We start from the raw sequence: 12,886 nt of genomic DNA, 5'->3' as shown, positions 1-12,886 counted from the left end.
TTGTATAATTTTTTTTAAATCATCATAATGCATATTCTCTGCCTATATTTTCATAATAATAATAATATCTGCCATTTAGCAGACGCTTTTATCCAAAACGAAGGTCATGTGTGCATACATTGTCGCATAGGATATTGCCCCTCTAAACTTCACTGTATTTATTGCGGTGATTATATGGGCGGCAGGTAGTCTGGAAGGTCGCTATTTCAACTCATGAAGCTGACAAGGTTAGTCTGTCGATGTGAGTTTAAGGAAGGCACATAACCCAAATTGCTCCGGGGTCGCCTTAATAATGGCTGAGTTGGCATAAAGCCAACATTCTCCTTTATGTTATTTTGACCACTCACTTCAGGTTTAACATTTTGTGGGCTCAAATCAAATCAAACTTTATTTGTCACGTGTGCCAAATACAACAAGTGTAGACTTTACCGTGAAATGCTTACTTGCAAACCCTTAACTAACAGCAGTTGGCCAAACGTCTCTATCCAGAGTGCAGTTCCTCCATCATGACAACAAGCCACTGTTTTTCCCTCTATGACTTTTGATTGATTCTTTAACTAGCTATTTGTCAAAACATTAAATGGAAAAATGCCTTCAACAAATTTCAAGACACTAAAAATGCTTCCATATGCAAAGTAATTTTCAACCTACGGTAGTTTGCTTCTGAATAAAAATGTTTTTTATTTATGAACATATATTGACGAGTGTCAATTTGGCCAGTCTGAAATATGGCTTTTTCTTTGCAACTCTGCCTAGAAGGCCAGCTCCCGGAGTCACCGCTTCACTGTTGAAGTGAGACTGGTGTTTTGCGGGTACTATTTAATGAAGCTGCCAGTTGAGGACTTGTGAGGCGTCTGTTTCTCAAACTAGACACTCTAATGTACTTGTCCTCTTACTCAGTTGTGCACTGGGGCCTCCCACTCCTCTTTCTATTCTGGTTAGAGACCCTTTGCGCTGTTCTGTGAAGGGAGTAGTACATAGCGTTGTACGAGATCTTCAGTTCCTTGGCAATGTCTTGCATGGAATAGCCTTCATTTCTCAGAACAAGAATAGACTGACGAGTTTCAGAAGAAAGTTATTTGTTTCTAGCCATTTTGAGCCTGTAATCGAACCCACAAATGCTGATGCTCCAGATACTCACATATTCTAAAGAAGGCCAGTTGTATTGCTTCTTCAATCAGAACAACAGTTTTCAGCTGTGCTAACATAATTGCAAAAGGGTTTTCTAATGATCAGTTAGCCTTTTAAAATTATAAACTTGGATTAGCTAACACAACGTGCCATTGGAACACAGGAGTGATGGCTACACACTGCTGTGCCAACACACACGCACATAGGCACATACGTACACATATGTAACGCGCTCACACACACAAACACACACCCACTTGCACAAAACAATAGCCAAATGCACACTTACGATATGCACAAAACAGCTGTGTGCATCTGGCATGTTTGTGCATGTGCCATTGTTTTGGTGTCACTAACAGCAGTGTGTGACAAATAAACAAATATCAAAACAGCTCTACAGGAGAATGTAGAACAGGCACAATAGAGATCCAAAACAAATAAAACAGCTCTACAGGAGAATGTAGAACAGGCACAATAGAGAGCCAAAACAAATAAAACAGCCACAGTCAACAACAACAACAAAAAATAAGAGCTTTTTTGTCTTTTTTTATCCCTCTTATTTCACAGGAATACACTGAAAGTACAACTCACAACAATATCAGACATGGACCTCTGATTTTTTTTGTTTTGTTATAAAGATACAACATGAACCAAAGACAACGAGTTACAGAGAACGGACATCACTGTGAGACCAAACGACAATCAGCTTATTCAAAAAATCCAAAGGAAAATGGGTCACACAGGAAACTGTCTGTCCATTTCTTTCTCCACCTGGCACACCACAACACCCACTCCTCTGTGCTTCTCTGTAAATCAGCTGGAGGAAGAGTCTGGAGTATTCACAAGTTCAAAAGTAAACCCAGATGACATGAAAGATGAGGTTTTATACGGTAGTAGGATGAGAGACTGCATCTCCATAGACTGCCAGGGCTGAAGCTACCATGTCAAGTTTAGTTTAGGGACCCTTACCATTCTGTTTCACCTCCTTTTCCCTTTTATGTTTGAATGAAGGAATTGTTTATGTGAGAACAATATCACATCCTCTCTACCTTACCTTTTCCAATACATGTCTTTATCTGAGTTGATATCTATCACATAAACAGTGAGTCAGACTGTTCAGGAAAATTAGCCCTAAATCTAGAGTAGAGCTCTTTGCCTAACAGAGCTCTCATTTTAGAGCCCAGCTCCAACTCTTATTGTCTTAACAGTGACTTCTGACCTCCTCAATCTTCCAATCCTGTAGTTATGTCATGTTTTTTGCATCCTTCAACTTTCTCCTTTTTTAAAAGAAAAGGCCAGGATGGCCAACTTACAGTTATCACAAATTAACTAAGCAACTTACTCACAGACAACAAACCCGACAGACTACTCAACTGAATTTGGAAGCAATACAATACAAAAGTCCCTACGGTTTGACTCAAAGGTACAGTGAATGTCCATTGATAGCACCAATTACATTGACTCTAGAGTAGACCCTTCGTCAGACCCATCTTCTGAACCCCTTCCAGTGGTTGGTTCTTTCGACAGCTGGGATCTAACGGGAGATTTAGCCAATCGGGGCATCTCCCCATCCTCTCCTTGGCTACCACTGGCCGGGCCTTGTGCCGGGTCGTCTGCCGAGTCGTTGCTGGTGTTGAGGAAGGCTTGGTACTGGTTCCAGAAGCCCACATTGCTTCTGGTGGCCGGGGGGTTGGAGGACGTTGTCGGTGTGTTAGCAGGAAGTCGCTCAGAGGCCGAGCGACCGCTCCGTACAGGGGGACGTGGTGCCTTGACAACCCCTCCATGATGCTTCATGTGTCCCTGTGGATGAATATGAAAATAACAGATTGTTTAAGTGCCACTCCGACCAACCTCTGAGTCCCCCTGGCTGGAAATAACATTTATATCACAAACATTTAGCTTGACTGATTACCCTCAGTCTGGAAGGAGATTTGTCATCAGTGAATGTTTCAGGTAAATGTAACCTGATGCCTAACAAACAGATTAAAGTAGTTTTAGTAGTAATGTTGGGTTCATTGGTTGCAATGTTTTGGACATCTAATTAACAATTCCACAGATTAATAAATCACTTCAAAGCAGCTATCATGAAGTCCATAAACATAAGAGATGGCTAAGTTCTCTACCAACCCACACACCAATCAATACTTTCATCCTCTCACCTTCAGTCCACTGCGGCTGGCATACTCTTTCCCACACTCGACACAGCTGTAGGTCTTCTTCTCAGGGCGAGACAGGGGAGGGGGGAGAGTGGTAGCCAAACTGATGGGAAAAGTGCTTTCCAGTTGGTCACTGACACCACTCATCCCATCCTCCTTCCCATGGGAGCCGAGGTACGCCCCCTGACTCATCCTGGTGTAGGGTACATCTTTCTGAGGAACTTCCCTAGCCTCAGCATCGCTTGTGTCTGTGTTCTCTGATGGTGGTGCCATTCTCGGGTCCGTATCAGATACAAGAGCTTGGTCATGCTTTGGTGCTGCAGGTGGGGGGGTTTCAACCCTGTATTCCTCTGTGGGCTTGGGGGTTTGGAGTTTAGGGGGGTCCTCTAAGTCTGGTTTGGGTGCTGGGTGGGGTTTGGGGTGCTCTGGGCTAAGTACAGGGGTAAAGGAGGGGGCTGGGCTTGGGTGTGCTACCGGGGCACAGAGGGTTGGTGTGCTCAGTAGATCCTCCAGGTTTGATCTAGGGCCGGGGAGGAAGACATTGAGAGGAAGGGCATGCTGACCCAAAAGGCAGTCTGACATCATTAGACTGGACAAGGGGGTGGTTTTGGTAACACTGGAGGAAGTGGGAGCAGGGCCAATGGTACTAATGGTTGAATCAAGGTGTTCAGCATGGTTATCATCGTTGACTGGGGAGCCTGTATCTCCTAGAGGAGGGGGTGGGGAAGGCACACTGACAAACAGGACTGGGGCGTCTGCGCTGCCGGGCGGAGGGGTGTGTGAGGTGGAGTTTAGGAAGGAGTCAGGGGTGAGGTCAGAGGGAGGGATCAGGTCAGGGCTGGAGGAGTGAGATCTGTTAGGCTCCCAGACACACTTTGGTGATGTCACACTGACCGATACTGGGGCAGAGCCTCCCACTAGGGTTTGAAAGTGTGTGGATGCTGCTGAGCTCTTTGACTGGCTGCCTGAGGCTGCAGTGGAGCTCTCAGTGGAGACCTTGGGGGTGTCATTGGACTGTGGCTGGGACTGAGACAGTGCCAGGGAATGGGTCTGGAGCTCAGAGATAGTGTCACACTCTGCTGAGGCCTCTGACAGAGACTCTGCACCGCCCTCCGGTGGCAGCTGCCCTCCCAGGTGCATGCGAATGTGGTGCTGCAGCACCAGGGCATTTGTGAACTTGCGCTGGCACAGCGGGCAAGAGTTCTGGGCACGAGAGTTCGGCGGGCGGGCACGGTGTGTTGCCAGGTGGGACCGCAGGCTGCCCTTGGTGGAGAAGGAGCGTCCACACAGTTTACAGGGGAATGGGCGCTCGCCCAGGTGGGTGGCCTGGTGCAGACGCAGTGCCCTGGGGCAGCTCAGCACACGCAGACACACCCCACACTGGTTGGAGGCCAGGGAGCCAGTGCTCATGATGCCAATGCCTGGGAGCATGGCTCCTGCCAAGGCGCTGCCCCCATTTGCACTCATGCCCAGAGCGGCCACCATCTCCCTGGTGAAGTTGGAGACAGAGGTGGGGGCATGGGTGGAGGACGGTGGGGTTGCCATCACATAAGTGCTGGAGGTGCTGGCGCCCATGAGGCCGCTACTGAACAACCCAGTAGAGGCCATGCTGCTGTGGGAGATCTCCCCTGAGGAGGAGGCCCAGGGAGAGGAGGTGGGAGGCTCCTTCTCCAGCTTCTCCACCAGCCGCTGCAGCTTGGAGGTGTCTGAGGTGGGGGTAGAGACGGAGGGGGAGGAGGTGGAGGCGTGGGCTTTGGGGTAGTGGGAGAAGGGGAAGGAGAGCTGAGAGTGGGTGGAGGAGAGGTGGGAGGAGCCTTGGGCAGGGGGTGGAGGGCGGAGCAGGCCCAGGGCAGGGTGTTGGTGGGGGGAGCCAGAGGGGAAGAGGAGTTTAGGGAGGTGGGCCAACTGGGAGTAAGCAGAGTGCGACATCATGGGAGGGTGAGGGGGCGTGTTCTCATCAAAGCGTTGCTGCTTTGCCCCCTTGAAGAACCCAGCGATGGCAGAGGTGGACGAGGATGGGACAGAGAGGAGGGAGGAGGACGCAGAAGAGGAAGAGGAGGATGTGAGTGAGGAAGCAGCTGAGGATATGGATGCAGCAGCGGCTGCAGCAGCAGCTTGGTTCAGCCGCAGGAGGGAGTGGGCGGTGGAGATGAGGGCCAGGTCCACACTGGGGGGAAGGGGGAGAGAGGTGGGGGGAGCACTGGTGGATGCCCCCAGAGAGAAGCCCCCTCCGGCACCTCCCACCTCCATACCGTCTCCATACGGGTCATCCTCAGCCCGCCGTTTACGACGTCTCTGAGCCTGTGCTGCACTGATACTCAGTCCAATGCTGCTCATGGGCTGACCCTGGGGCTCAGACCCCCCCGCTGGTCCCATGCCCGGCCCAAACAGGGAAGGGGGGAGAAGGGAGAGCGAGAGCTCTGGGTTCTGCTCGCGGTGGCGGAGGAAATGCACCTTGAGGTTGCCACGGGTGGTGAAGCGGCTGAGGCAGACAGGGCACTGGTAGGGTCTCTCGCCCGTGTGGGAGCGCAGGTGGATTTGCAGGGATGAGTCACTGCTGAACAGCTTCCCACAGAACCGACAGGCATGCTGGAGACGCCCCAGGGAGGAGGATGAGGACCCTGATGAGGAGACAGACAGGTGGGGCTCCTGAAAGGAGGGGGGTGCCATAGAGGCAGTGGTGGGCAGGGGTGGGGTGAGGAAGGACAGGCCACCGTGGCCGCTGGCTGAGGTGGTGTTGGGGGATTTCTCATGGAGGTAACGGGTAGGCAAGGCCAGGGAGAGGGCCAGGGGGTAGTTGGACGAGGCCATGGTAGAGATGGCTGAGGAGGCAGAAGACGAGGAGGAAGGGCGGACACTGGTCCCAGGGTAAAGATAAGACCCTGTAGCCCCTCCTGCACCCTCCATCTGGGTCTTGTGTGGCCGCAGGACATGGGACAGGGGGTGGCTGGGCTTGGAGGGCTTGGAGGCAGGCTGGGGAGGGAGCAGGGAGGAGAAGCAGGCCAGGAGAGGAGCTACAGAGCTGGGAGGCTGGATGGGTGTAGGCTGGGGAGGACTGGAGGCCCTCTCACTGCCCTCCAGACAGAGCTGGGGAAAAGGAGGCAGGAGGATCTGGGGCGCCTCCAGGCCACAGGAGGCCCCGCCCAGCCGCAGCACCTGCCTGCAGATCTCCTCCGTCATCTGCATCTGGTGGATCTGCCTCTGCTGCAGCACTCGCAGCTCATCCAGGATCACCGCAATGCTCAGGTGGGCACGGGGCGGGGCTGCAGAGGTAGCACCCGGGCTGGGGGAGGGTGTCACAGGGCTGGGAGGGCCCTCGGGCACAGGGCTGGGGCTACCAGGGTGGGGCGGGGGGCAGAGGGAGGCTGAGGAAGAGGATGAGGAAGTGGTAGTGGTGGCTGACACGCCCAGTTTGGGAGAGGCCATGATAGAGCGGGGAGGGTGGGTCTGACTGGAGGGCGATGTGGAGGTGTTGGGGAGGTGCAGGCCTGTCTGGGAGAAGAGGGAGGGGTGGGGGAAGTCAGGGGAGAGGGAGGACTGGGGGTCTGTGAAGGAGATGGGGCAGGAGGTGGGCTGGCAGGGGCAGCAGGAGAGGGGGGAGCCCTCACTGGGTAGAGAGCGGGTGTGAAGCCCCCAAAAGTAGGGATGTGGAGCCAGGGGTGGCTGGTAACTCTGAGGAGAGGAGGAAGATGATGAAGAAGAGGAATCTGTGGTCAGAGGAAAGGAGGATAACTTCACTGCCAACTGGTCATCTGAGAAAAGAAGAGAAAGCAGACAAGAGAGGGAAAGTTGACTTAGTTATTGTCTTACTGAGCATGACAGAGCTTTGCATCTACTTTACACACTGTTACCACGTTCACTTATATAAAAGTCTGTTTGAGCAGTGAGCACTACTCAGAATGCCCTTTTTGTGAGTGTTTTCCACAGGTCGACCTTATCACACTCTGATGATGGTCAGTGGATAGCACAGAAATGCAACTCTGGCAAATCATAGAGGTAACAACAACCAGATAGAAGAGAATGGCCCTCTTAAAATTGTGATTTTGCAAGTAGTGGCAGATAGGTAGAAGCACAACAGCTAAGGACTGAAGCCCTCAGATAACAACTATACATTATGAGACCATTCTGTCCAACTCCTGATCCAGATCCAATTTCACATTGTTCTCTTCTCCATCACCTCATCCTCCAAACTCCCCCTCATTCATAATTCTCCAAACTCCCCCTCCCCTTCTCTTTCCTCTTCACTTCATTATTTATCCTCTCCGTCTTCGTCTGCACCCCCCCCCCCCCCCCAACTTACACCATGAGCAGCCTACCTTGTTTCCACGGCAACACAGTACTGAGGACAATGGACCCTAAAACTGCTTACAACCCTGACCCCTGAAAAAGACATGCAAACCATACATAGACATGCACATGCACTCTATCACACACCACTCTCTCTCCTCTCTCTTTCTCTTTGTTCATTTTGTCTTTCATCTCTTGGTGCACCCTTCCCCCATTACCCTGTAGGGTATCAGGGGTCAGGCTGTAATTGGCTGGCATACTTGACCTTAAGAACACTGGGGTCACATTCTTTCTCTTAGATTCTGGGCAAGAGGTGGAGGCAAAATAAAACACACAGGCTACCAGACAAGAAAACAAACAGACAATGAACAACCACACACACACACACACACACACTCACTTGAAATGCATTATTTGAATCCACAAACACACACACACACACCTTCATGTACAAACACAATATTACTACACCCTATCACTACAATGTTACTACACTATTAGACCCCACTAGCCCTGTGTGACTGGTCACAGCCCCACAAGCACATATAGACACACACACACACACTTGGAGATTCACAATAGTTCTTGTGTATGTTCATACCTCACTACTCAACCACAAAGCCCAGATGGACAATGGGGTTGCATGCTATTGCAGTTACACCTTGTACAGCACATATCATGGTCATCAGTTCCTCCACCATCTCCCTCTCATTGCTAAATCTCCCAAAACTTGGAATTATAGAGCTGATAAGGGTTAAATAAATAAATAAAATCTTAAATACACTGTATTGCCTCTAAGTTCTCATGTCTTTTCTATTCTTTATCTGCCCACTAACTGGGTGGTCTGTGTCTCTGAGCCTGGCAATAGGAGGGCTGGTGAGGGGATTGATCAAAATAAGATCAGAAAACAGAAAACAACGACTTCTAAGACACCATAAATTAAATAGTATTACATTATTGCTTACATTAATAAAAGGAACATCAAAGCACCTCCATAACTTTAGATTTTGAACTGTCAGTGATGGGAGTCAACATTTTCAATCAAACTATCACAAAAACTGTCCAGATGACACGTAGAATATACTGCCTCTTTACGTTTATTTTATATGCATGTGCCACTACACAATCACTGTTATGTAGAGAAAATAAAGGCATTAACTACCCACCATACTAATAGCTACTGTATTCTATTGTTAACTTGCATATCAATAGTAGTCCATTTCTCACCATGCTCTAATATCTGAGAGGCTGAAGGGAGCGGGATCATGAGCTGCTGGGGCCGTTTCTGTTTCCGACGAGACATGCTTCAGCTGCACATGGGCCAACAGAATGCTTTCATTTTTTCTCCCTGCACACTGAAAAAGTAGTTAACTAAATTGTCCGAATTAGAAGCGATGCGCGGGTGAATTTTCCGCCACAAATGTTCAACTCCGTTGGTGGCATCTTGGTGTAAAAGAGAACAACGTGTGAAGACTACAGTCATATGTGTCAATTTCCCTCAACAAGTCTTCTTCTCTCAAACTCACCGTTAGATCCCCCCCCCCCCCCCCCCCCCCCCCCACACGCACACAGTCCTCTTGTTCAACCACTACATTTGCATTCAAATGGCGAATGAACACTTCTTTTGAGCCATGACTCCCTCCTCACTCCACTTGCCTCCTTCTAGTAACCCACCTCACCCACAAAAGCCATCACGTTCTGTCCTTCAGATAAACACAATCGTGAGTATCCCAAGTGCTGTCTTTGATTTCAATATATGCAAAAGTTTTGATTTCAGTATATTCTAAAGTTTTGATTTCAGTATATACAAAAGTTTTGATTTCAGTATGTTTTCAGTATATACTAAAGTTTTCATTTCAGTATATGCTAAAGTTTTGATTTCAGTATAATTTCAGTATATACTAAAGTTTTGATTTCAGTATATACTAAAGTTTTGCGTCCCCATGTGCTACAATGTATAGTCCCTATACATTTGATGAAGAACAGACCAATTAATTTACACCTCTCCCTTGATTAGATGTTTCTCTTTATATTGTATACAACGTGTGTGTGTGTGCGCGCGCGCGAGTGTTTGGGTACAAGTAGGCCTACCCATAAAATAGCATCCTCCCTTCATTATGTATGTCCTATTCAAGTAGGTGTATCCAGTCAATTGCTTGGAAAGGATGATTGGCGGACGGTGATTGGTGGAACCCCAACTTGGAATTCGAATGACCCCCCTACCAGCTTTCGGATGCACGAGCTCCATTAACAGGCCCCTGAATGAACAGGAATTCGCAACAATGGGGATAGGACACAGCTGAATGAGCATCACCCTCTGCGAGCCTCTCGAATACACAGGACCACTGACGCGACGCACAATGCTTCCTTTTCAAACTCGAGCTCTACTGCTTACCACGTGGAAAGGTAATGAAAAGGAGGGATAGCCAGATTGAGGGAAAAATATATATATATTTTTTTTACTGAACCTACCCGTACAATACATTTGGTCCCCTGTGAGTCAAATGTTCTCTAGCCACAACAAGCGGTAAATTACTGTACGTAATTTCAACTCTACGATTATAGGCCTTGAGTCTTTACTACTGGATGGAGGAACGTTACCACGCATGCATTTTATATCAAGCTATTTTTTTTTAATTAGGCAAGTTCTTATTTTCAATGACGGCCTAGGAACAGGAACTGCCTTGTTCAGGGGCAGAACGACAGCTTTTTACCTTGTCAGCTCGGGGATTCAATCTTGTAACCTTTCGGTTACTAGTCCAACGCTCTAACCACTGGGCTACCTGCCTCCCCAATTGCATACACACAATATATAGGCTATACATACTGCAGGCCTGTTAACACAATCGATTTGCAATGACGTTTACACAAAACAAACTGGAAAGAAGACAATACGGTAAAGAAATGCCGGGCCTTAGGCATGGTTACCTACCATATAGGCTAAGCCCCAGTGGCCACATATGGGTACAAACTCAGTTCCCTGTGTTATACTTAAATTTATCACATAGGCCAACATGAAACACTTCCATAAATGTAAAGTGTACAGTAGGTCTAGGCTAGCCTATATTGTATCAAATGTGTGTTCATGATTGTGCGTAATTCTGCAAATGTTTGTACATGAATAATGCGAATTCTTTGCTCTGATGATTTTGACCGTGTCCTCCTGGTCTGCACACAGGCCCGCACATCTTGGGCGGACATCGCCCCCAAATACACACAAACACAGGCTTAACTGTGTTGCACCCTCTGCTGTTACCCCAAATCAGTTTTACTTAATAATTGAACATCGATTGATAACATCAATCTTGTACATATCAAGAAATTCAATTATAATTTATCATTGTGGATTGTAGGCCTATACAAACATCTAAATATGAAAATAAGAAAGCCTGTTATTCACCAAGCCTATTTAAGTTTATCTATAAAATACACTCTTAGAAAAAACTCTTGGTTCCAGGTAGAGCCCTCTGTAGAAATGATTCTACTTGGAACCCGAAAGCGTTCTACCTGAAACCAAAAGAGTTATACCGGGAACCAACATGTTTTATTTAAAGGGTTATCCTATGTAGACAGTCGAAGAACACATTTAGGTTCTAGTTAGCACCTTTTTTTCTTAGTGTAGGTTTCCGAATCACAGTTGGCACCATATGCTTTGAGTCAATAACGATACAAAAAATATATTTAGGGGCCTATTTGTCATAATAACCCACATTTGTAATCCTTGCCTCCCATAATTTGTGTATTGAAAAGGGAATTTATGGTTTGGATCAACGTGTCTATGCTGCAGGATAGTGATGTATGTCCTGATTTGACTGTTTGATATGGCCTACACATTCATTAGCCTTACATTTTAGAATTCCCTTTTCAGAGGCTTACGATATATTTAGACAGCGTTTTATATCTAGAAAAATATTATAAGGTTTATACAAAGAAACATTTCAATCTGTTGTCCGTGTTTCGCAAACTATTTCATTCTATTAAAACATCGCCTATTGTGCCAACAAAGCATTTGTGTTTTTCGTTCCATCGCACCGTGACATTTAAAGAAACGATCTAACATTTTCATACAAGTCCGAACAGCTCGATAACTTCTGCTGTCCCGCTACTGTACCGGCGACCTGTTGCCTGCCTGCGCGCGCACTGATCATAACAAGTTATGATTTCATAAATTATTATGACTGTCCTAAAATATCGCTACAAATTGCTCATATCCCTAGTTTGCGTCGTCGACATGAATAAGATAAAGGAAATTACTCACCGTGTATGAATCGATTATATTTGATAGTGGTTTACAAAATGATAAAATATGTTGGGCAATAGGCTACGTCTCCCAGTCGGGACATCAACATAGCCTTTTCCGGCATACAGCCACAAAGATGCGCAGTCGTCCCTTTGACAGCCGGGCGGAACACCGCATTGTTAAATTATTTATTTATATCGTCGCCGTGAATTGAGACTATTTGATATCGTAAATGTAGTCCATCAATTCATTGTTTTGACTGACCCAGAGAAACAGCCGGGGGAAGAGATAAGCTACTATGCGGTAACGAAAGGGAATTGGATTAGTGTTTCTGTCACCCTCCTCCCCTTCCCCATTCAACCCTCTTTGTAGACTATTTGGCGAGGGCGGCCTGCTTCTCGGCCTGCGTCTGTGGTCTCTGCGGCACTGACGGCTGTCTGTTTGGCGGTCTGTCCCTCCTATCCGGACACTCTCCCTTTATAATTAATGACATTCGTCGCCACCGTGACTTGGCCTAGGACACAGTCTGACCCTGACTAGACGAGCCTACCCACTGAGCATTTTTACCGCCTCGCATATTGCTCTGAAAACCACAAATGTATCGAATTAAATCATCTTCCCGTATTAGCCCATTGTGCAAATCCAGTGTAACACCCAGGCACAATTTGGATAAGGCCCAGCCTACCCCTAGAAGTTAAATTGGAGGAATGTTCTTTTTCCACCTGGCTATCTTTTGTGGTCACATTATAATGGTCCTATGTGTCTCCTTAGAATAGAACCTTCTATTTTATTCTAAATGCATACATAGTAGGCTACATAGAGGAAATTCAGTAAAGACAATGAAAATAATGCAGTAAGCCTACAGCAAAATATGCAGCACATTTAAATGGCAAATGAAGATGTTAACAATAGTCAGTGCCACTGCCTAACTTTTAGTAGTCAAAATATCATCCCACATCTCAGACAATTACAGGTCTATGAAAATATAATGCCCCTATTCAGGCTTTGGTCAGACATGTAGGTCTACTGAACTCCCCACCAATGCAACTGTTATTATCAGGCAGTGTAGGCC

At 47.3% G+C, this 12,886-nt stretch overlaps 1 protein-coding gene across 2 annotated transcripts; it reads right to left on the bottom strand.

The window, feature by feature from the left end:
- Nucleotides 1–352: 352 nt before the first annotated feature.
- Nucleotides 353–11,969, bottom strand: sall2 (spalt-like transcription factor 2). 2 transcript variants are annotated; one of them, XM_090182642.1, is made up of 3 exons: nucleotides 11,833–11,969; nucleotides 3,291–7,039; nucleotides 353–2,931 (listed from the first exon to the last, which is right to left on the bottom strand). In XM_090182642.1, the coding sequence occupies exons 2-3, from the start codon at nucleotides 6,711–6,713 to the stop codon at nucleotides 2,584–2,586; spliced, it is 3,771 nt and encodes a 1,256-aa protein (XP_090038768.1). In that variant the 5' UTR covers nucleotides 6,714–7,039; nucleotides 11,833–11,969; the 3' UTR covers nucleotides 353–2,583. The 2 variants fall into 2 exon arrangements, with proteins under 2 accessions (XP_090038768.1, XP_021469482.3); XM_021613807.3 differs by lacking the exon at nucleotides 11,833–11,969 and adding an exon at nucleotides 8,802–9,090.
- Nucleotides 11,970–12,886: the final 917 nt, after the last annotated feature.

The sequence above is a fragment of the Oncorhynchus mykiss genome, chromosome 8 (genome assembly GCF_057628025.1).
Source record: "Oncorhynchus mykiss isolate SJ-2025 chromosome 8, ASM5762802v1, whole genome shotgun sequence".
Lineage (NCBI taxonomy): Eukaryota > Metazoa > Chordata > Actinopteri > Salmoniformes > Salmonidae > Oncorhynchus > Oncorhynchus mykiss.
This window is presented reverse-complemented; position numbering and strand designations above follow the sequence as displayed.